At 33.0% G+C, this 22,196-nt stretch overlaps 3 protein-coding genes across 3 annotated transcripts; all 3 read right to left on the bottom strand.

Annotated features, from left to right (window-relative positions):
• Window positions 1-671: 671 nt before the first annotated feature.
• LOC110689695 (serine/threonine receptor-like kinase NFP) lies at window positions 672-4,343 on the bottom strand. Its single transcript, XM_021866475.1, has 2 exons — window positions 3,021-4,343; window positions 672-1,760 (listed from the first exon to the last, which is right to left on the bottom strand). Exons 1-2 carry the CDS (start codon window positions 4,299-4,301, stop codon window positions 1,026-1,028), a joined length of 2,016 nt encoding a protein of 671 aa, XP_021722167.1. The 5' UTR covers window positions 4,302-4,343; the 3' UTR covers window positions 672-1,025.
• Window positions 4,344-7,830: 3,487 nt separating this feature from the next.
• On the bottom strand, window positions 7,831-11,323 carry LOC110689694 (serine/threonine receptor-like kinase NFP). The gene is made up of 2 exons (XM_021866474.1): window positions 9,906-11,323; window positions 7,831-8,760 (listed from the first exon to the last, which is right to left on the bottom strand). The coding sequence occupies exons 1-2, from the start codon at window positions 11,070-11,072 to the stop codon at window positions 8,026-8,028; spliced, it is 1,902 nt and encodes a 633-aa protein (XP_021722166.1). The 5' UTR covers window positions 11,073-11,323; the 3' UTR covers window positions 7,831-8,025.
• Window positions 11,324-12,603: 1,280 nt separating this feature from the next.
• Window positions 12,604-20,185, bottom strand: LOC110689692 (tyrosine decarboxylase 1-like). Its single transcript, XM_021866473.1, has 14 exons — window positions 20,033-20,185; window positions 19,691-19,814; window positions 16,881-16,953; window positions 16,561-16,791; window positions 16,225-16,388; window positions 15,559-15,699; window positions 14,997-15,056; window positions 14,679-14,843; window positions 14,517-14,573; window positions 14,226-14,290; window positions 13,882-14,005; window positions 13,332-13,469; window positions 13,039-13,186; window positions 12,604-12,923 (listed from the first exon to the last, which is right to left on the bottom strand). Coding segments are annotated over exons 1-14 (1,503 nt in total). The 5' UTR covers window positions 20,035-20,185; the 3' UTR covers window positions 12,604-12,912.
• Window positions 20,186-22,196: the final 2,011 nt, after the last annotated feature.

Genomic DNA, 22,196 nt, shown 5'->3' with positions numbered 1-22,196 from the left:
TGGTCCATTTCGGGCCGAAAAAACCATGCCCAAACATGTTATTTCGGGCCAAATTTTTAAATAAAACTGAATTTTCAGGTAGCTCAAAATCCATTATCTAAAAAAGGCTTGGGTTAGTTTCAAAATTCTGCTCAAACTGGTATTTTTTAGGCCGAGTTAGCTTTGATCAGGTCTACACTGCACCAGTCCTATTGCCCATCTCCATGTCCCATTGTGTGTCAGCTTGCGTGTTTATGCCAATATTATTTTATTTATGCGTGCTTTGATTTATCAGGTATTGTCTTACCGTATTTTCCAAAAATATATACGTAGTATGGCCTAAGCCTATCACACATAGTGAGATGTCAAGTGTCGTTCATATTTTTTCATGTTAGGTTACGTAGAGCTGCAAGTTGGCCTAACCCATTAACATTTTTCTATGTTTTGTCCACCTTTTCTTAATAAAGGTTAATAAGTTTTGAATTATTTTTAAAAAGGGTCGGACAAGAGTTAAAAAGGACAAATTAAGTTCAAATTACAACTAAAAAAAAGTTTCATAAGATCAATTAAGTTCAAATGAGTGAAAATCGGGAGCATAAGAATGCACCCAACTCTCATTATGTAAGACTATAAGATCGAGTATTACTACATTCATCCCAAGATAATTGATACCCCATTGTGGTCTCCAGTACTTTCATAAGCCTTAGGAACATTTTTTTTTCCACACATCTATAATTAACACCCTTTGGCCAAGAAAAAACAAATGTACACATTATTTGGACAGAGTACATAAAAGGCCACCTAAATACGAAACTATCACAAATCTCTCTATATATAATCTATCATCCCGCTAACAGCCTAACACATGCTTTTTCTTCGCCTATAATACATTATTATTTGCATTTGTTTCTTTTATACCAATAAATAGTTTAAGGTAGACAACAAAAATTCATCTATAAAGCAAGCAATCACATATTTATACCATCTACAGATCAAAGACTACACCACTACAGGCAGTATCTCAACCTAAATATACTTTTTTTGTTCTACCTTGCTGTAATAGGAGATGTAGAAAACTCATTTCCTGATATGTCGTAGAAGAGGTCATCGCTCTTGCACAATGCGTACACAACATCTACCATACTTGGCCGTTTTGAGGGATCCTTATTAACACAAGCAACAGCGACATTCATTATGTTTGTTAAGGCCACAACAGAACAAGATTCCTTTACAAGGAACTTGTCTATCCACTCCATCAACTTCTTCACCTTTTCTGCTTCATCAGTGCAGTCCCATATTTCATGGGCACTAGCCCAAAGTACTTTTCCCTCCTCGTCGATGGCCTCTCTACCTGATAGCAACTCCAGCAAAATTACTCCAAATGAGAAGACGTCCATTTTTGGAGAGACTATACCATCAGTCAAGTATTCAGGCGCAATATACCCTTGGGTTCCTACAATGTGCATTGTAATAGCGTTGCACCCGGATCTTGCTAGGCCGAAATTGGCAATCTTAGCTCTCATTTTGGCATCAAGGAGAATGTTGCTGCTCTTAATGTCTTTGTGAACCACTTGAGGTCTTGTATGCTCATGGATGTATTGAAGACCATTTGCAATATCGGTAGAAATTCTTAGTCTAGTTTTCCAATTTAATTTTCCCTTGTTCTCATGTAGCCATGAATGAAGAGACCCATTTTCGATGAATTCATATACTAGATAGCAAGTAGCATCTTCAGGGTCTATGGAAAATCCTTCCAATCTGACCAAATTTCCATGATTCACCTGCAACCAACAGGAGTTAATTGTATCAAGTTAAAGATATAAATCATTCTGTTTCCACTCGAATTCAATTGTCACATTAGTAGTATAAATAAGGATTTTCAGCGATTCCCCAGTTCCCCCCTCCTACCCAAGAAAAGCTATAAAGAAGGTTTACCCAATTCGACGAGACAATGAAATTAAGTAGCTAGTCTACAACTTGCAGACTTATTTGAACTAGGTCATTGTACATTGCACATCAACTTTAGTTCATGGTATTAAAACAACAATTTGGCAGAAAAGTTTTCTCAAATGTTAACAGTGATGCTTCCAAGACAAACTAATGATTCCAAGAAGTTCAATAATATAAATCAGCAGCGTTTTAATTTATTTCAATCTAACACACTGTCCACTGACATTAGTTGTTAATTTATTCAACCAACTATATAATCAATTCTTTAAGCAAACCTCCAATAATAAACTCCCAATTTCAAATAGATTATAGTCAATAATGAGTCAAAAATCAACACCTAACCCCTATTTTTATTATTGGTATATTATTTAATCTCAGCTAAGCTTATGTCTTAGTTTCTAATCAACATCACGGTTTTATTCCACAAGACACTTGTTTTTTCCCCTGTTTCAACCACACTTCAAAGACTTTTCTACTACCTTTTTTGCCCCCCTAATAAATCATACTTGAGGTACTTGAAATCACATCAAAGAGCTAATTCAATTTAGTTTATTTGGGATACAGCAAGCTTGTTAGCTCGGACATGAATGAAACAATTAATGGATGGGAGTAGTAGTATTCAGAATCTTGGTGTGGCCTACTGGCCTGGTGCATACAGCACAATTTTGGAAATACCTTGGACGGTTTTGGTGCTACATTCTTAGATCTAATTCCAATGGCTCTAGTGATTATTTACGGACTTGTGTGCTTCTTGCTGATCCAAAGATCAACCTATCAACTCTCGAACATACATCATCTAAACAAAACCTATTAATATCAAATCCAACATAACAAAAGAACATGACAGAATACTATACAAATTCATATAACACATCAATAAATTATCCAAGAATGCACTAGACAGATAATTTACAAACTCCGGGGACAATGATTTTTGTGTAAACAAGGCTGCAAATTAGCATATGCTCCGTATATAGAACTACTTTATAGCAGAATTTCAACATACTAAATGCATACTTAAAAATCATCACAAAATACACACAAGTAACAGAAAATAGTAAGACTGAAACAAGGAAAATAAATAGATATACCTTTTGCAAGATCTTTAATTCTTCATAAGCATTCCACTTCATCTTCTTAATAGCATAAAATTTCCCTTCAATACAACCTTTATAAACAGAACCTTGTATTACCTTCCTCTCATCAAACCCATCAGTAGCTTTCCTCAACTCGTCGATCTCGTAAATCTTATACTTATCCAAAGTTTCAGAAACATCAGCTAACAACATATTCTGTTCTAATTGCTTCAAAATCCTCCTCTCACTGCCCTTCCCTACATTCTCCTGCCTACTAATTACCTCAAAATCTCTCTCCTTTAACTTTTTCCTATACTGATTTTCCCTATAAACCAACAACCCAGAAACCAAAACAAGCAACAAAACACTAACACCCAATCCAACACCTAAACCAACAACAGCCCCTTTATGATCATTGTTTCTATTAACAACAATTGTTTGATTACTTCCACTATTAGTCTGATTAGTAGGAACACCAGGGGGTTGATTAAGCTTAACAAGTTTCGAAATCGGAACGAAAACCGTATCCAAAGGCTTAAAATTATTCCCATTTACATCAACAATAGACTGCCTAGTTACTCCAAACAAAGATGCAATACTACTCAAACTATCATTAGGCTGAAAAACATAAGTAACCAAGAAATTAACATTATTCCTCAACTGGGTATTATTAGGACACTTACAAAAAATAGGAAAATTATAATCAACCCCAATAGTAAGATTATAAACATCAACAGTAGGGTTAATAATTACAGTAGATTGCCAAGTAGTAAGATTACCATAAATATGACTAGAAACATAATAAAAAGTGTCACCTGATTTGATTGTGTAAGTCATATTAGCAAAAGAGATGGATTTAAGGGTTTGATTTTGAACAGGGTGACACCCACATGAAATAGGGATGAAAAGGGGTTGATTTGGGAGAAGAGATGAAGATGGGTTTGAAATATTACTGGGTTTTGAGATTGTTAGTCTGCTGACATTGAAGACATCAGCAATTGAAGCAAGGTCTAAGAAATCTGGGGGTTTAGCTCTGTATAATAAATAAGTTTGGCAGGGGAAATTGGTGGTTGTGCTGTTGATTGTGCAAGTGTAGCCATTTGTGGGTGGTTGAGCTTTTGAATGGTGGATTATGTTGAGGAAAAGTAGCAGAATTAAACAGTAGAATTCACTCAAATGAGGAGTTTTTGGTAACATTTTTTTGGGATTTTGTGATTTTTGTGAAGAATTTTCAAAACTCAAAATTTGGTTGTCATATTTATGAGTTTGGATGTGAACTGCATTAGTACTGGTCATGGGAGTCTGTCACTTTGGGGCCCTTAGTGTTGAAAAATTAATTGTGTTTTCACTCTCTTTCAGATAAGGATGTGGAAGACTGAAAGTGTTTAGTCAATTGCACAAAGTTAACAGAACTTGAGAAGTGTGCAATAAAATTTTCCATTCTTCTTTTTCTTTCTCATCTTAATTACAACTAATTTACAAGTATGAGATTTGCCTCTCAATACAGCCATACAGGTCTTGTTCTTAAAAATATTCTTTGATCGAGCAACAAATTATATAGCTACTGAAGACATAATTTGGATATTACCACGCTAATCTTGGTTTAGTAGGACAGATTGTACTTTCTAGTCTTAGTTTTAGGGTTTCATTCCTTACTAGAGATACATTAAAAGTGAGAATCCCTTACTTTCAAAGTATTTAACCCGCATATATTAGATAAAAAAAATCATAAGAATTGAGGTTGATACGAAGTTTTTCTCCTTACCATTAAATAAAATAAGGATATTCATGTTTGTAATATCTCTAATTTCCTTATTACAAATTTATTTGTTTGTTTTTTTTTTTATATAAAAAATTATTTTTATGGAGTTAATTAGTTAAACAATAGGATTTACCCCGACAAAAAAAAAGGTTAGTAGGATGTTTCCAACAAATTTTGCATTGATGAGAGGGGTATTAGATCACCTGTGACCTGTTGCCCAACTCATGGGGCTGGCTTTTCGTGTGGTGTAGAATTATAAAAGGCGGCGTTCGAAAGAGGGCATTGAATTTAGAGCATCTTTATTGGTGAACCCAAATAAATGATTCATGGGTCACTATCACCATTTCTCTCTCATCCACATCAACCCAACAAACCATTTACAATATTCACTCTTAACAATGAACACTAAACAATGGTTCATCATCAATACTCCCTACCCCACCTTATTTTATTTTTGTAAATATAATCTTTTTTGTTTCATAATTATAATTTATTAACCCGATGTCAATGTAATTAATTGACGTATTTAATATTTTAATCGTGATTACTAATTAAGAAATTATCGCATTTTTTATCAGCTTTTTAAAAAACTAATTCTTGTGATTAATATTTTTTAAACAACAACGCAGCTAATTTTAATTAACAAAAAAAAAAGAGGTACAAATCGTGATTACAGTTCTACAACTATAATCTAGTACATTTTATTTAAAAAAAAAACACAACTACACATCGTTTTGTAAGATGTCCTTAGGGATAACCATTTGTTGTAAACCTAGTTGCCTAAGTTTTCGTTGTTACCAAATTTATTCCATATATGTTCGACCAAGTCGTTTTTTAGCTGCAAATGAGTCTGTTGATCCTCAATCTCTGTTCTACGAGACAAGTATTATGTATTAACGTTATTTTGATACGTCTCTCGTTCATCTTCAACGATCATATTATGTATTATGATGCAGGCGAGCATGATATTGTGGAGTATGTCGGTATCCCACGCCAAAGACGGCTTTTTAATAATGGCAAAACGAGCTTGAAGGATCATATTTTGACCCAATTTTTTTTTTCTTCTTTCTATTTGTTTTGGGGTTGGTATTAGCATCCATAATTATAATTTATATTTGGAAAAAATAAAAATTTAATAATAATAATAATAACGACAATAATAATAAAAATAATAATAATAACGATAATAATAATAAAGGAAATAATAATAATAACGATAATAATAATAAAAATGATAATAATAACGATAATAATAATAATAATAATAATAATAATAATAATAATAATAATAATAATAATAATATTGGTAATTATAGAGGGGATTTTTGAAGAGAAAAATATAGTAGAAAGAAATGGATTTTCAAAGTTGAAGAAAGTATAGCAATATGGGTGTCTATTTATAGAGGGGGAAAAAATAGAGCCGTTGGTAATTTTTTTTTTATTTTTTATTTGTGTTTTGTAAAATATATCCGTTGCAAAATTACAACGAATTTATTTAAAACAGTGACACGTGTCAAGCAGCGGCTGGGCCAAGTGGCGCGCTCCCAGCCGCTGCTTTCTATTTTTTTTCCTGAAAAAAAAATAAAAATGGGTGGGGCCCACAATCCATAAATTCGTCCAAATGCTTGCAGCAGCAATCGATCCCACAACCGTTCACTATGAACAATTATAGAGATCACCATTAAGTCACCCATTCACTTGTTCACTCATTGTGAACTATTTTTTTGTTCACCCTTAAGGCTGCCCTTATATACACTTCTATTTCTACTTAGTCTTGCGTGTCTTTTGGGTTAGTATTAGCTGGTCTTCTAATTTCAAGATGTCATCCCAATTCCCAAACAAACACTCCTAGTCTCCTATGTTTCAAACTAAAATAAATGTCCATTTTTATCTGACACGTTTCTCAATGTAGTTTATTAATTAACATTATCTTCGATTATTATCAACTATAATTTATACACTATTTCATACTTATAAAATTGATATTTTAAAATAATAGATTAAAACGATTCTAATAAATGCCAACATGATTCTATCTAATCTAATACTTCGTATATAAAATAGAGAAAAATAGTGCATGTGAATAGTTTAAAATCAAACTAAGACCATTTATTTTGAAAAGGAAGGAATACGATTATACAGAGTACAAATTTTACTACCGTTGGTTTATATACCTTTCGTTCCATAATAATTCACATATTTGATAATTTTTTTCACCATTTATATATATGGGGTATTAAATTTGATTATAATTTTTCCTTTTTATTTTATTTATTTAAACAAATATATGCTCCGTAATAATCAAATAAAATGTTTTTAAGTAGATATTTATATAAAAGTTTTAATGTTAACTTTTTTTTTTGTTTTTACAAACTTTTTATTAATGTTTAACTAATATTTAGGGCTTCCTTAAAAAAAACCCTAATATTTTGGGCCAAAATAAGGGATTAGCAAGTGTGTAATTTGATTGTGTTAATTATTATATGAAACGGCAGTGTGTAAAAATCCTCCGTATTTAATTACTTGCTCCACTTTCCTTTTACTGTCGTATTTTATTACTTGCTCTATTGCTTTTTAATTTTTATGGATTTTTTTGACAACATTACTACTGGTATTTTCTTCCCACTAGTGGTCCCCTTCTATCATATTTTTATATTTTTCATATTTTCTTTCCTCTTGATTTATACTTACTTTTAATTTTTCAGATTTTTTAACATACAGAGGAAGTAATAAGGAGTAGCGCACAAAAAAAAAAAAAAAAATATATACGGAAGTAACAAGGAGTATTGACATTTAAATAAAACAGAGGGAATACTAGACAAGACAAAAATATAAATATACTCATGTAACAATTTAGGCCAATTAATGAATTTAAGCCAAACGAGTTTTCCTTGGTCAGTTCATATATAGCATAGCTCACTAAAGCATGATGCTTGCTAGCCCGACAAGAAAGCTTGCTTAGCTCGGGCCATTCTTAGCTTTAAAGCCTCAAATATCTCCAACACATTCTCTCTATACAAAATCCCCTATTAACATGTTAAGAGAATTAAATCACGGAGTATAAGTATATGTTACCAAAATGTGGCCTAATTCACAACTTAAAGCTTCAAGTTATGTATCATTTCTCGCAACTCACAAACGCAGGTTATCTTCTTACAACACAAAGTTACAAATAACATAGGAACATAAGAAATCAAGAGGAGAAATAAGCCACAATCATACAATCTACTCGCATTATTTTAACTTATAACTTTTGCTCTATCTTGCTCTAATAGGAGATGTACTAAACTCATTTCCTGAAATATCATAGAAGAGGTCATCACTCTTGCACAAGGCATACACAACATCTACCATACTCGGCCGTTTTGAGGGATCCTTATTAACACAAGCAATAGCCACATTCATCATGTTTGTCAAGGCATCAACCGAGCATGACTCCTTTTGAAGGAACTTGTCTATCCACTCCATCAACTTCTTCACCCTTTCGGTATCCTCAGTGTAGCCCCAAATTTCATGGGCACTAGCCCAAAGCACTTTTCCATCACCGTCGATGGCCTCCCTTCCTGAAAGCAACTCAAGCAAGATTACTCCAAATGAGAAGACGTCCATCTTTGGAGAGACTATACCATCAGTCAAGTATTCGGGTGCAATGTATCCTTGGGTGCCTACAATGTGCATTGTAATAGCGTTGCACCCGGACCTTGCTAGCCCGAAATTGGCAATCTTGGCTCTCATGTTGGCGTCAAGAAGAATGTTGCTGCTCTTAATGTCTTTGTGAACCACTTGAGGTCTAGTATGCTCATGGATGTATTGAAGACCATTTGCAATGTCTATAGAAATTCTTAGTCTAGCTTTCCAGTTTAATTTTCCCTTGTTTTCGTGTAGCCACGAATGAAGAGATCCGTTTTCGATGTACTCGTAGACAAGGTAGCAACTAGCATCCTCAGGGTCTATGGAAAACCCTTCCAACCTAACAAGGTTTCCATGATTCACCTGCATAAGAAAAGAAGATATTGTCTTATATATACTGTTTTTATAATGCTAAATTGATAATTAATATTGAAAATTATTGTGCGTGACACAAGATCTAACAGTCTATAACACCTATTTGAGTATGAGTCAAGATGACATTCATAAAGAAATAGTAATCGTAACAATTATTTTGTGTTAGCAATTTCCATTTGCAAAGAATCATACACTTACCACTGGTTGTTGCCTTAGAAATGATTAATAACCACAATCTTAGCAATATAATACTCCTATTATATTAATAGAGCCACCAATAATATTAATAAACTCACAATTTCTTAATGGAATCTATAGTCAATAATTAGTCAACAAATACCACCTAACCACTATGTTTACTAATAATTAGTCTCTCATCCACTCATATTACAAGGGTTTGTTTTATTACTATTTTTATTCCACAATACACATGCAAGTTGTTTTTCCCATTGGCAATTTGGCATCATTATTCTTCAAGGAGTTTAATTTTTTTCAAAAGGTATTATAACTAATTGGGGATCTTATTTTCAAAAGAATATCTTGCATAAGCCGGTTAGTCAACAAGCTTATTATGCATTATACATAGTGTTAAAAGTTCGTATTAATTTTTTTAAGTGATCACTCATAAGTTAACTAACATGTTGAATGTAATTATCCTTAATCCTTTTTTGTGTTAGAGTAACTATTCAAAAATGGTTAACTCAAATTACGCATATTTTAACAATGGCCTTAATAGCTAAAATGCTAAATATATATGTAGCTTTGAAAAAAACGAGCTCGACTCTACATTAAGTATGAATATATAGTAATATGTTGAATCGGAATACGAAGTAATTTATGAGGTTTTCTATTATATGTTATAGGCACAATAATATATAATATATATAAATTATTCTAACAAATAATATAAAAGAACCATTTTACATCAAATTAGACAAACAATACGAAGTACAAAGATGAATGAGTTTATAAACTTTCCTTTAACAATTCATATTATTCATCATTTAATTTCTCCACTAATAAATATTTATTCTTGTAAATTAACATGTACGACAAATCAATAAATATAAATTAAAATACCTTTCAAAAAAAAAAAAAAAATTTAAATAAGGATATAAGTTCAAATTACTAACCTTTTGCAAAATCTTCAATTCTTCATAAGCATTCCACTTCATCTTCTTAATCACATGAAACTTTCCATCAATAAAACCTTTAAAAACAGAACCTTGAATCACATTTTTCTCATCAAATCCATCAGTAGCCTTTCTCAATTCATCAATTTCATAAATCTTATACTTATCCAAAGTATCAGAAACATCAGCCAACAACAAATTCTGTTCTAATTGCTTCACAATCCTTCTTTCACTACCCTGCTTTCCTAAATTCCCCTGTTTTATCCCTTCAAAATCTCTCTCCTTTGACTTTTTCCTGTTGTCAACTTCTCTATAAACCAACAACCCTGAAACCAAAACAAGCAACAAAACACAAACACCTAAACCAACACTTAAACCAACAACAACCCCTTTATGATCATGATCAATAGTAGTAGAAACCACAACTGTTTGATTTGTAGGAACTCCAGGAGGTTGGTTGAGCTTAACAAGTTTCGAAACCGGAACGAAAATCGTGTCGAAAGGGCTTATATCATCCCCATTTACATCAACAATAGACTGTCTTGTTACACCAAACAAGGATGCAACACTACTCAAACTATCATTAGGTTGAAAAACATAAGTAACTAAGAAATTTACACGATTTCGAAGCTGAGTAGTGTTAGGACACTTACAAAAGATGGGAAAATAAGCATTACTACCAATAGTAAGGTTATAAATATCAAGAGTAGGGTTAACAATCATAGTAGTTTCATAAGTAGTAAGGTTGCCAAAATGATTAGATGAAACATAATAGAAAGTATCAGCTGGTTTTATGTTGTAGGTCATGTTAGCAAAGGAAATGGACTTTAGGGTTTGGTTACGAACCGGGTTGCACCCGCATGAGATGGGGATGAAAAGGGGTTGGTTCGGGTTGAGACCGAAAGACGGGTTGGCTATGTTGCTTGGTTGGGAGATGGTTAGCCGGCTTACGTTGAAGAGGTCAGCAATGGAGGCTAGCTCAAGGTAATCAGGGGGTTTGGGTCTGTATAATACATAGGTTTGGCATGGGTATTGGCTAGTGTTGTTGTTGCAAGTGTATCCAAATGTGTGTTTTTTGTTAATGGTTGGTTGGGAGTTTGAATGGTGGATTTTGTAGAGGAAAAGAAGGAGAATTAGATAGTGAAAATGGAGGATTTTTGTTAACATTTTTTGTGGGATTGATTGGTTTAAGGGTTTAGTGTGTTTTAGGTTTTTTGGGTGGTGAAATGAGGATATGATGCATATATAAGAGAGTGTGTTGTAAATCTTGTGGCTGAGGATTAAGTTGAAAAAGTTTTGTTTACGAGTATTTGGTCAAGAAATTTGGATACTATTGGAGTATTGGTCAAGCTCGAGATTGTCTGAATCAATAATTCTCATGACAATAATAAAGTCCCGTTGGTATTTTTAGATTTCACATTGGTATAATTAGTATACCAATATAAGGTTTAAATATACCAACATAATTATTGGTATTTTCAGACTTTATGTTGGTACAATTACTATACCAACATGAGGTATAAATGTACCAACATACACTAGTTATCGTCATTCATGACAATAGTAATTATGGACATAGACTTTCTTAGTCAAGCTCATGGAATCATGGTATGTACTATGTAGAGTTTCATTGAGGGGCCTTTATGTTGAATAAATATTTTAGTGTTGGAGTTGATAAGCATTCGAAAACGTATTTGCTATGGCATTATTTTTTGTATGCTTATGCACAATATATTAGAGTCAAACTTGTATACTACGTATATAGAAAAGGTATTATAATATATACTTCGTATAAGTTATTGCAATCTCTGTATAAATCAAGACTTCTATTTAAGTTGGAATTATCGATCTCTTGTTAGCTAATTCAGAGATGCAGTAGTTGAAACAGATGATTGTTTTTCTTCTTCTTTTTAAGAAAGTTGGAACAAATGAACAACATTTACAATAGTTGTGACTTGTTATTAGGAGAAGAGGAATACTATGATCCATATTGGAAAGAGTCAAAAACTTCATACTCCCTTTATGTTGCATTAATTAACAACTTTTATGATGAGAATGAGATGGTATATAATTATACTTCGTATAAGATATAATAAATCACCTCTGACGTTTGCCAGCTCATGAGGCTTGTCGTATAGTATGGTGTTGAATTATCAAAAGTTCAAATGTGGCTTCTTTCAAAAAGGAGTGAAGGGTAGTAGATGCACTTCAATCCTATTCGGATTCGAAAAAGTCCTATTCATATTTTAATTTTTATGGACACAATAATTTAATATGGTATGACCCAACTTTGAAATAAACTTGACCTAATCGAATCTGATCCAGATACACGGACACCTCTAGCAGTATACGGTAGTAGATGCACTTTAATTATATACGTACTGAAAATATGTGGACTAAGGTCATGTTCTATACTAAGTACTCCATGTATAGGAATAGAGGGGAGGGTAAGGAAATCCCTACCCTCAAACACCTTTATTTAATAGGATTTGCACCCCAAAACCTTTGGGATATTAGGTAGCAAATAGTGATTTAACACTTTATTGGTCGTATATAGCTTTCAATGGAGTTATATAATTTTTGATTGTTTGTCCCACATGGTACTAGTAGGAAGAAGATGTTTTTATTTTTTATTTATTTATTTAATTTATTTATTTAATTTTTTATAACTCAACATGTGCTTAATACTACATGAATTGGATTGAGCCCTTTAAATGGGCTTGCTTGAGTGTGTGCTAGCATTTTGGGGTTGATGTTTTTGCTGCAGGAAAAAAAAAAGTTATACAACTTGAAAAGCATCAGTCTAATAGGGATACAATTAGTTATCCTAAAGAGCTATAGTGGTAACCATCAATCTTTAAAAATTTGGGTACACTATGCGGTCTATCATCCTGGGATTGTCGATCAAATCTGATAATTCAGGTACAACTTGAAAGGCTTCGAGTAGGATCGGTAAAACAAACTCCCATGGCGCATATGTTGCCTCTAGTCCAACATAGAACTCGCGCTAGACAGAACCTGTACAGGAAAAGCAACAGCTCAAAGGCTCAGCTAGACAAACAAGTCCTACGACGACTTGAACATATGAAAGAAATATTAATGTAACACATCAGAGCAATAAATAATGACATACCATTTGAGTAAATTTGAATGCCATTTTTATATGGCTTCAACAAGGCGGTGGCCTTTTCTTGCAAGACCTCCCATGCTACATCGATATGCCTCTCTTCCGTAAGTGGAGCTCCCACAGCCAGACGTAATACATACTTGCCTGATAGGACCTAAATGTTTGAAGAGTAGTTGAATTAGGAGCTTCACCAATGCTATCATTACGTCTGGTTAATTATGCAACTTAGAGAGGGTGAAATAAGAGTCCTAAATAATCTTAACGAGATATTTGTAAAATAAAGTATGGCATATACATACTGTGTGAGAAATGAACATCTTTCCAGTAGAGTTGACGGCTTCCAAGAGCTCACGATTGAGCTTATCACACTGGTTTTCGTCTTTGGCAGGATGCAGCAACCGGAAACACAGTAATGCAAACTTCCTAGGAGTAATCACCTGCCCATCCGAAGTTTTAAGTTGTTATGGCGGAAAACATATGCTGTAAACATGCTCAGAAGATAATTTAGCACAAACTTGAAAATTTGATGCTAAACTATGCTCACTGATCAAAATTTGAACAGAAAAAAGAAGGCACAAATTCAATAATGTAACAGAAGGATCTGTAGTTAATACAGAACAGTTATGAAATTTAACTGAAAAGCATGCAGAAGCACACATGACATTGAGGTTAAATTATGAAAGCAGGAGAAATTTCAATCAGTCAAATAAATTAATATGAATATCATCAATTCATCATGCCCTACCTTGTTCATTTCAAGTAACTTAATAACTTCTTCCCCTGCTCTACAATGCCACAACCAGCATCACAGCAAGAAAGGGAAGCGAGCAACTTGGTGTAAAAGATTACCTCAAATCTCAAGTCTTGACGAACAAGCTCTTCAAACCGTTTTGCCAATGCTATATGATTTCTAATATATGATTGCAGACCCTCTTGTCCATATAACCGTAATACCATCCAAAGTTTTAAGGATCTGCAGAAACATTATTGTAATGATTTAAGTGAATTAATCCATTGAAGTGCCTACTGCCTTGCAGTAGAAGATGATGCAATTATAATTTGGTGATGAGAAGCCAGAATTAGTAATCAGAGAGTTATCATGGGTGTGTAAGTACACTCAATTACTGGGCATATACATATCTCATACAATAAATTACAACAGCTAAACCTCATTATTAATGTTTGAGGCTAACCTGAATCGACGACCAAGAGGAATTTGCCAATCTTTGTAATCCACAACTGTATTTGCTTCTGAAGCCTGGTATTTAAAGAGTGCTTGTCAGAAACAGAAAATCATATGTAAACAGAATTGTTATGAAATGCCTGTATTATTTTGAGCAACTAATGCCCCAAAATTAAGGTGAACATCATGCATCGAAAAATCTAGTCAAGTGACAATCATTCAGCAGACAACCTGGCCTGTCATATAATTCATATACTTATTTAAAAAATCAAGCAAATAAATCTGCAACACTTGAACTTACTTTGTTTCTCAAATACTCTGGATACGTGGACAAGGATTCAATCAGAGCGCTTCTGTCCTGTAAAAATGAAACACTGTAAGACCCAAAGAGTTGAGAAGATACATACAATGAAAAATTTAATGAGTTGAGCAGATAAATATGCAAAAACGTGAAGTAACATACCCTAACCCAAAGAGCTGAGCAATCAAAATTTGTAAGGAGCCATTTATGCGCATTCATGCAAAATGAGTCAGCTTCTTCAACACCATCAAGATAGTGGCGAAATTCAGGACATATACAAGCACTTCCAGCATAGGCACCATCAATATGAAACCAAATTCCATTACTCTGTCGTCATTTTGAACAAGAATATCTTCTTAAGATACTAAGATTCGAACAAGGCTAGCAAATTATTATTAACATGAACTCCTGTACGGCTGTACCCATTCCAAACTCAGAGAATTACTAGCTAGTCACTTCAGTGTTCAGCTGATTACATACCTTAGCAATCTTTCCTAGAGCAAGCAATGGATCAACTGCAGTTGACGAGGTTGTCCCAATCTGCAAGCAATCTTAATGCTTATTAGTCTTGTTAGATTTCAAAATTATCTTTGGTCTCACTCCTAGTATTCCAATGATCATCACAACACATGAAAGACTACTTGCAGAAACAGATCAGTTGCAAAGTCCACCAGAAGTGATACAAACATTAAACATTTTTCTTTGTTAATCTGGTGAAAATTTAGAATGCTACTCATTTGGTTACGGTTTTGATGCATAACCCTGATATAGATTTTAGGGAGTACTCCGTATTATTCTGGCCTAGATTTCACACAGCCCTGGATATTTGAGCTTACAATATTTTACTTTTACTGGTCTTAAAATTAACATCTGTGCAAATATTATAGAGATTATAGTTGTTTAAGCAGTTCTAGATTATAGTTGGACTCAATCACTTAGAAAAGAGCTGAAACTAGAAGTGGAATTCCCGCGTCTCACTAAAACAACAAACAAAATCAGGATTGATAAGGGGTATCAGAGTAATAAGGATTGTTATTCTTACGGTAGCACATAAGAAAAGAGGTATGAGACCAGAAGCAACATCATGTGATACCGCTTCAGAAAGTACTTCAGGAGATAGAGCATATTCACTTGATGAATCCGTCTTCAAAATTCTGATGTTCTCAGGATATATTCCTGCAATCTTATATCATACAGAAAAGACAGAACATCAAAATCGAGAATTAAACAAGTCTTACCAACGCAAAACTCTTAGTTACATTTTTTTTTGCTGGTGATTACATTTAGCTACATTGTCAACTTTCTTCTTGACAATACTCGAACTTGGGTACTTGTGTTACATTAGGCAAGACTTGTGTATTTCATGTGAAGGATCAACATAGCTATGTATTCAACTATTCTATAAACATGATCTTATGTTATCATACCGTGATTACATTGACCCTTAAGATCCCGAAAGACAAAATTCAGAATGTACTGGCAATTCAAAGCATTCTTATTACGAGTACTAAAAGAAATTTGTTTCATAAGTTCTAATAATTAATCTCATTCTAATAGTTTCATCTTTTCACCTGCTACCTCTGTTTTTCATTCTCGAAGCAGTAATATATTCCCTGATCACATGTAGAAACAATTCGAAACCCTGAGCACGTGACTTCAAACTAAATGACAGAAAGATGAGGATAAGAAAGAGTCAGTTACCAAATACCTGACAGCCTTTCTGTACAGAAGCATGAGTTTGATCAGCAGTATAAACAACTAGTTTCCCCAAAGAATCTTTTCCTACTTTTTTTAACATCCGATCACGCGCAGCCACTAGTGCAACCAGAACTGCTTCACTGGCAGTTCCCTGTATGACACCACCGCCTTTTCCTGCAATATCATTGGAAGCATCAGTTTTCAATGCACCCAAATTTCATGTACAATATTGAAGTCACGTTCTTTAGATGGCCATGTCTGACACTTGAACACGTATCTGAGTCCAACACTTATAGACGTGAATCAGTTACATAGCATGTAACAGCACTGCATCAGTCAGACTTACCTGTAGAAAGGAAGGCATCAGGTAGTTTAAGCAATTTAGCAAGCCAATCTAGAACAATCACTTCGAGTTCTGTTGCTGCAGGACAGGTAACCCAGCTAAAGCCAACAATGTTGACACCAGCACTAAGCATTTCCCCCAGGAATCCGGCGATACTGCTGTTAGAAGGGAAGTACGCGAAATAGGCAGGGCTTTGCCAATGTGTTACCCCTTGAAAAATCTTTGATTTTATATCTGCAGGATATATATGATCAAAATTTGTTGATTATGATTTTAAAACATAGGACAGCAGTCTAAAAATGGAGCTGAAATAATGGCCTAACCATTGAGAACATCTTGTAAAGATTCCGGATGAACAGGTGGAGAGTCCGGTACAAGCTCACGAAGATACCCTGGCTGCATTACACAGATAACGCCATGTTGACGAGTTATATATTGATTCGAAACGTGGGACAGTATATTCAGGAACTCATTAGTCTTGCTGAATCATTGCGAGCTCACAATTATCTACTACATGATAAGAGGACTAAAATGAAGTCCAAGATTAACAGATATCACCACCATTCCAAGGCCGAGTTGGCTTAAAATTTCTCGTTTCAATTACTTAGAAAAAATGCACTACAATTTGTTGGTTTAATATACATCAATTCATTACTACTAGTTTTATATATCAATGCAATAACACCAATGACTAACACCTAAAAAAGGAACCTTATTGATGTAATGATGTCTTTGAATGAAGTAGATCAAAAATTTAGGGAGTATCATTTTACTGTGGTTGTAAATCTTGTAATACGAAATATAGACAATCTTGTAACCCACAGGTAAGATAAGATAGTACTATAGATATGATCTCAAATGCATTACTTCCACCGTTAATACATATGATTACGTACTAGTAAAAAATCATGAAGTTATGCTAAAACCACGAAAAAATCAAACAAAAATGCACATGAGGCCTTGTTATCATATACCCGAGTGTATGATAGAAGTTTTACAAAGTCTTAGTTGAATCTATGCAAGAAATTTGAAAAATGCTACATCACCAATAGTGGTAAGTAGTGGAATAGCGGGGACTAGGGAGTAGTAGTTTCAGTGCAGCCGTAACCAGGTCACTTAAACTGAATAAAGCTGTGAAATTTAATTAGAACAATTATAAAATTTCCAAGTCATGAGTTATGACTCTATTTTCATTTCTGATTAATTGAAACATATTTTTTTTTCCTTTTAAAAGTATTATATCTGTTTGTTATTAATTGTAACAATTCTTCATTTGATTAGAGCCCATTATCGTGTTAGCGCAGCCCACCTATCTCAAGTTGTAGTGCCCCCTCTCCCAAACCAGACTCCGTACAATAATTCATACCCACGACAAAATATGGGACCACTGCCCAGCTGAGCTCTACCACTTAAGATCACAATTGGAATTTTTAGTTTATCTTGCACAAGTATTTATTTCTAAATTTCATAAAAAAAAAATAAAAAAAAAAAAAGTATCGGCATTGTGGCCGGCCATACGCCCATACCGTGTGGTCACTTATAAAATAACAACCTAACCCTTATAACAACCCCTGTAATATTGACGAAGTAATTTAAACCCTATAACACTGACAGAGTATCCCTATAACACTGACGAAATAACCTCTTTTAACATGACAAAGTAACCCTATTACACTAACAAAGTAACCCCTATAATGGATGGGCACACGGTGTGGCCAACCACGTATAAGAATTTGTGAAAAAGTATTTATTTTTAAAAAGCAGTCAAATTTTACATTAACTAAGAAAATAAAAGTAAAATGATTTTAAATATTTTTCATTAATTCTTTTTTAATTGTAAATCTGAAGTTTTATGTTTGTTGATGCACATCTTTTACCATTAATATATATATTTTTCTTTAAAAAATATGAAAATTTGATGTTTTGAAATTTTATATCGAGACGAATCCTACATAAACATGACTATATATTTAATAATTTACCTATTACAAAAGACGGTTACAATGCAAGATTGTCCATTAATAGTGTAAATGTTCAATTGTTGCAATTAAAAGAATGGAGAATGTAAATGTCATATATGCATGATAATAGAAGACAATTCAACGGATTGTGTAGCATTTACATCATCAATCTAACTAAATTTAGGAGGTCATTTATTACTCACCAATCACTTGAAATGCAACATGTCAAGTAGATCAAGTTTTAAACAAAATTGGCATTCTCTATCTATCTTAATGCTCCACCTTCCAACAACTTCATCCCAAAATATGTGACATTTCCCCTTTGGTGGCAAAACTTACATATCACACAACTTATTACACCCAAAAAAGAAAGGAATATCAAGGAAACAATGAACATTGTTCTAGAAATGTTACTTTCATGAAGTATATTATTCAAGTACATTTGATCTACTATATGGAATGAATTATATTATCCATGATCAAACAAACAAAGGAAAATCTTTTTCACAATTATGTTTTCCAATGAAAATTATTTATCATTATTTTCAATGGAAACAAACGAAGTCCAACGGTCCAAATAGAGGAAGATAATCAAAGTGTAAATGTTTATCCACCCACCCAATCCCATCTCTTATTTCCAAGTACTTACATCCCATACACAAAATGAGTACTACCTAAAAAAAAAATAAAAAAAAAATAAAAAAAAATACTATCTTTGTTGACTTTTAGTTACAACAAAGGGACATTATTCGTGAGATATAAAATATTCTTTGTTACAACTAAAAATTAATTGTGGTAGTAATAAATATACAAAATATTAAGGAAATTTTGTTACTTGAAAGTTTACTGCTTTATTGTTGTATATAAAATCTATCCACTTTAAAAAAAAAAAAAAAAAACTATTTTTTACGATTAAATTTATATTTTTTAAATAATTTATGGTTATTTTAATTTAAAGGTAAAACAACACTTCCTATGTAAAGTCTAACAACTCCACTCACTACCCCCCCCCCCCCCTCTTTTTTCTTAAAAAGAAAAAAAGCAGATGAAGGCCTAATAAATTTGTGTATCCTAAACTTAAAAAAAAAAAAAAAAAAAAAGTTATTTAAAAATTCATGTCCCCAATAAATAAATACGAGTAAGTGAAAATGACCGAAGAGGAAGAAATGAACCTGAACTTGGCTAAGAACGGGAAAGTTCTCAATGGTCTTGTAGTAATCAGCTACAAAATCCACCATTTGATGACCATATTCTCTCAATTGCTCTGCATCCATGGCCTTCAACTTCTCTCCCTCCCTATTGTTATCATATCCATCACCAAAATCGCGCAATCACAAATTAATATATATCCGTACATCAATGGCAAGAGATGATCAATAGTATTCTTCACAAATTTTACGGACTATGTAAAGATATAAGCATTGTAACGATTAATATTAGCTACCTCCGTTTTTTTTTAATTGATAGGTCGGATTTTAACAAAATATGTAGAGGTAGGAATAATAGGGACTTACATTTTGGTGTGGTGGACGCCTGGTCTTTGTTTTGTGATGGAATCGAAATTGATTGTGAGCGTTCTGACGCAGGAATACACTCACACGGTCACACCCTTGACACTTTATATAGCAAGATTTTTTTAAAATTATTTTTTAAAATTCTATTTTATACAGTATTTATTTTTATGAAAACGATTAAATAGCAACTTAACATCCAAAGTACCAACTAATCCGTTGCATGTATGTGTAACCAAGTCAACGTGAACAAATAGTAATTATAATTGACAACCTTTGTAACTGAATTATATCTATAAGATAAAATACTTCTTTATCTGATACCCATCAAATTATCACGAAAATTGAATTATACTTCGTAGCTGTTTTCTTAAAAAAGGATAATAAATAATAAAAAAAAACATGGAATCACTGTATCAAAAATATTATAACTTGGGAGATTGAACTATTGAAGATACAAAAAATAAGAAAGTGGGAAAAGGAAAAAGAGAGAAGGAAAATAAAAGGTCTCCAGTTGCTCGTGGGAAAAGAAGATCAAAAACTAAGAAAAAAAGGCAAAAAATTACTCCGTATTTGTGAAGATAAATAATTATGAAACTGTCGTTAATGACATGAGAAACAAAATCATGCGTCTGATTTACTACCTTCATTTCTTATTATTTACGATAAAAAGGTATAAATTATTTCTCTGAGATATAATATTTCTTTATTATAAATAATAAAGAATAGACGTAATATCAATTTTTCCTAACTTGCAATATTAATTTTCTTTGCGTGTTTGATGAAGCACACAGGTGCATTGTAATTCAAAAAAATAAAAATGACCGAGCAGTGAAAATTGTAACCCGATTTCTGCTGTTATGTCTCATATCTTTCCATGGATGGATCGAATCGTTGACTTTTCTCATTGACTAATTTTCATACTCCCTCCGTCACATAATATAGTTCTTGTTTTCTTATTTTGGAAATTTAAAATGTTGTTTCTGTTTCTACTTTTGGATAGTATGTAAAGACTATTATACCCTCAATTTTTTAACTTTATTCATTGTATTTCCTAATTTACCCTTGAATTTTGCACATGCCTTGTACTTTTTTCCACTTTCTCTCTCTAACTTTTGTCTATGATTATACTTTTCGCTTTCATTAATGTATTTCATCCACTTTCTCCTTCTATTTCTTAAATACCGTGAAAAAATACAAACAATAACTATATTATGGGACGGAGGGAATATTTGTAAATAACAGGACTAATAGCTATCATGTCATCCTTAATACAGTATGTGACAACCCTTTAATGTATTTATTTATTTATGTCATCCTTAATACAGTATGTGACAACCCTTAACTTACAACTAACCATACCGTTAATTAACTCCAAAAAGGCTTGATTATCTTCTAGTAGATTGGATGAGCCATTAGGAGGCATCTCAAATGCGTAACGGTGAACCGCAAAGAATATATCTCTTAGAAGTAAAAATGTCATTCGTCCTATATATATATGCATTATGAGTAGTATTAATAGGAGGTCAAATAATACCACTGGATATTCAGTGTATTGAATACAAAATTTAGTTATATTTTATTGTTTCTAGTGGTGCAATTTGAGTGTAGTTTCTGTGACTTATTTCTCCATTTTATACGTGAATACAATTTGACAAAATATATGTGGGGTCCACATCACTTTTCTCTCTCTTCTTATTTATCTCTTTTATGATTACAAAGATAATAAGGTTTTTTCAATTCACCAATGAGAAAAATAAAAAAAAAGACTTTTTGTCAAAAACTACCTAATTAATAAAACTTATATTTTGTGAGAAACTAACTAATAAAAAAATGTTGTAATAAACTACCTAATATAGGTAAAATGTTGTACAAAAAATTACTAAAAAAGGTAAAATATTGTAAAATACTACCTATGCCGGATTTCTACTGTTGACCGACCTCAAAATACTCTCAAAACCACTGCTTTCATTCCCAAAACTAACACAATAACTTGCTTGAAATCGCCTCCACCACACCTAAACTACCTTTCAAGCCAAAACCACCACCTCTAACCCCAAAAATCACCATCCCAAAGCATTAATCTACCCTCACCAACTCAGGATATACTCCAACCACCCCGAAAATAACCTTACCACCTTGAAAACCAACCCTCACGGTGGTTTTA

This window comes from Chenopodium quinoa, unplaced genomic scaffold (assembly GCF_001683475.1).
Source record: "Chenopodium quinoa cultivar QQ74 unplaced genomic scaffold, ASM168347v1, whole genome shotgun sequence".
NCBI classification, from domain to species: Eukaryota; Viridiplantae; Streptophyta; class Magnoliopsida; order Caryophyllales; family Amaranthaceae; genus Chenopodium; species Chenopodium quinoa.
The sequence above is the reverse complement of the archived record's forward strand: the minus strand, read 5'-3'. Positions and strand labels throughout refer to the sequence as shown.

Excerpts from the sequence above, each read along its gene's own strand:
- LOC110689692 (XM_021866473.1), bottom strand. Across the intron at positions 16,389-16,560 it reads TGATGCCTTCCTTTCTACAG|GAAAAGGCGGTGGTGTCATA; the intron begins GTAAGTCTGACT and ends ATGATATTGCAG. Across the intron at positions 14,844-14,996 it reads CTCTAGGAAAGATTGCTAAG|AGTAATGGAATTTGGTTTCA; the intron begins GTATGTAATCAG and ends AAATGACGACAG.
- LOC110689694 (XM_021866474.1), bottom strand. The coding sequence starts at position 11,072 with ATGTTAACAAAAATCCTCCATTTTCACTATCTAATTCTCCTTCTTTTC. Across the intron at positions 8,761-9,905 it reads AATTGAAGATTTTGCAAAAG|GTGAATCATGGAAACCTTGT; the intron begins GTTAGTAATTTG and ends TTTCTTATGCAG.
- LOC110689695 (XM_021866475.1), bottom strand. The coding sequence starts at position 4,301 with ATGACCAGTACTAATGCAGTTCACATCCAAACTCATAAATATGACAAC. Across the intron at positions 1,761-3,020 it reads AATTAAAGATCTTGCAAAAG|GTGAATCATGGAAATTTGGT; the intron begins GTATATCTATTT and ends TGTTGGTTGCAG.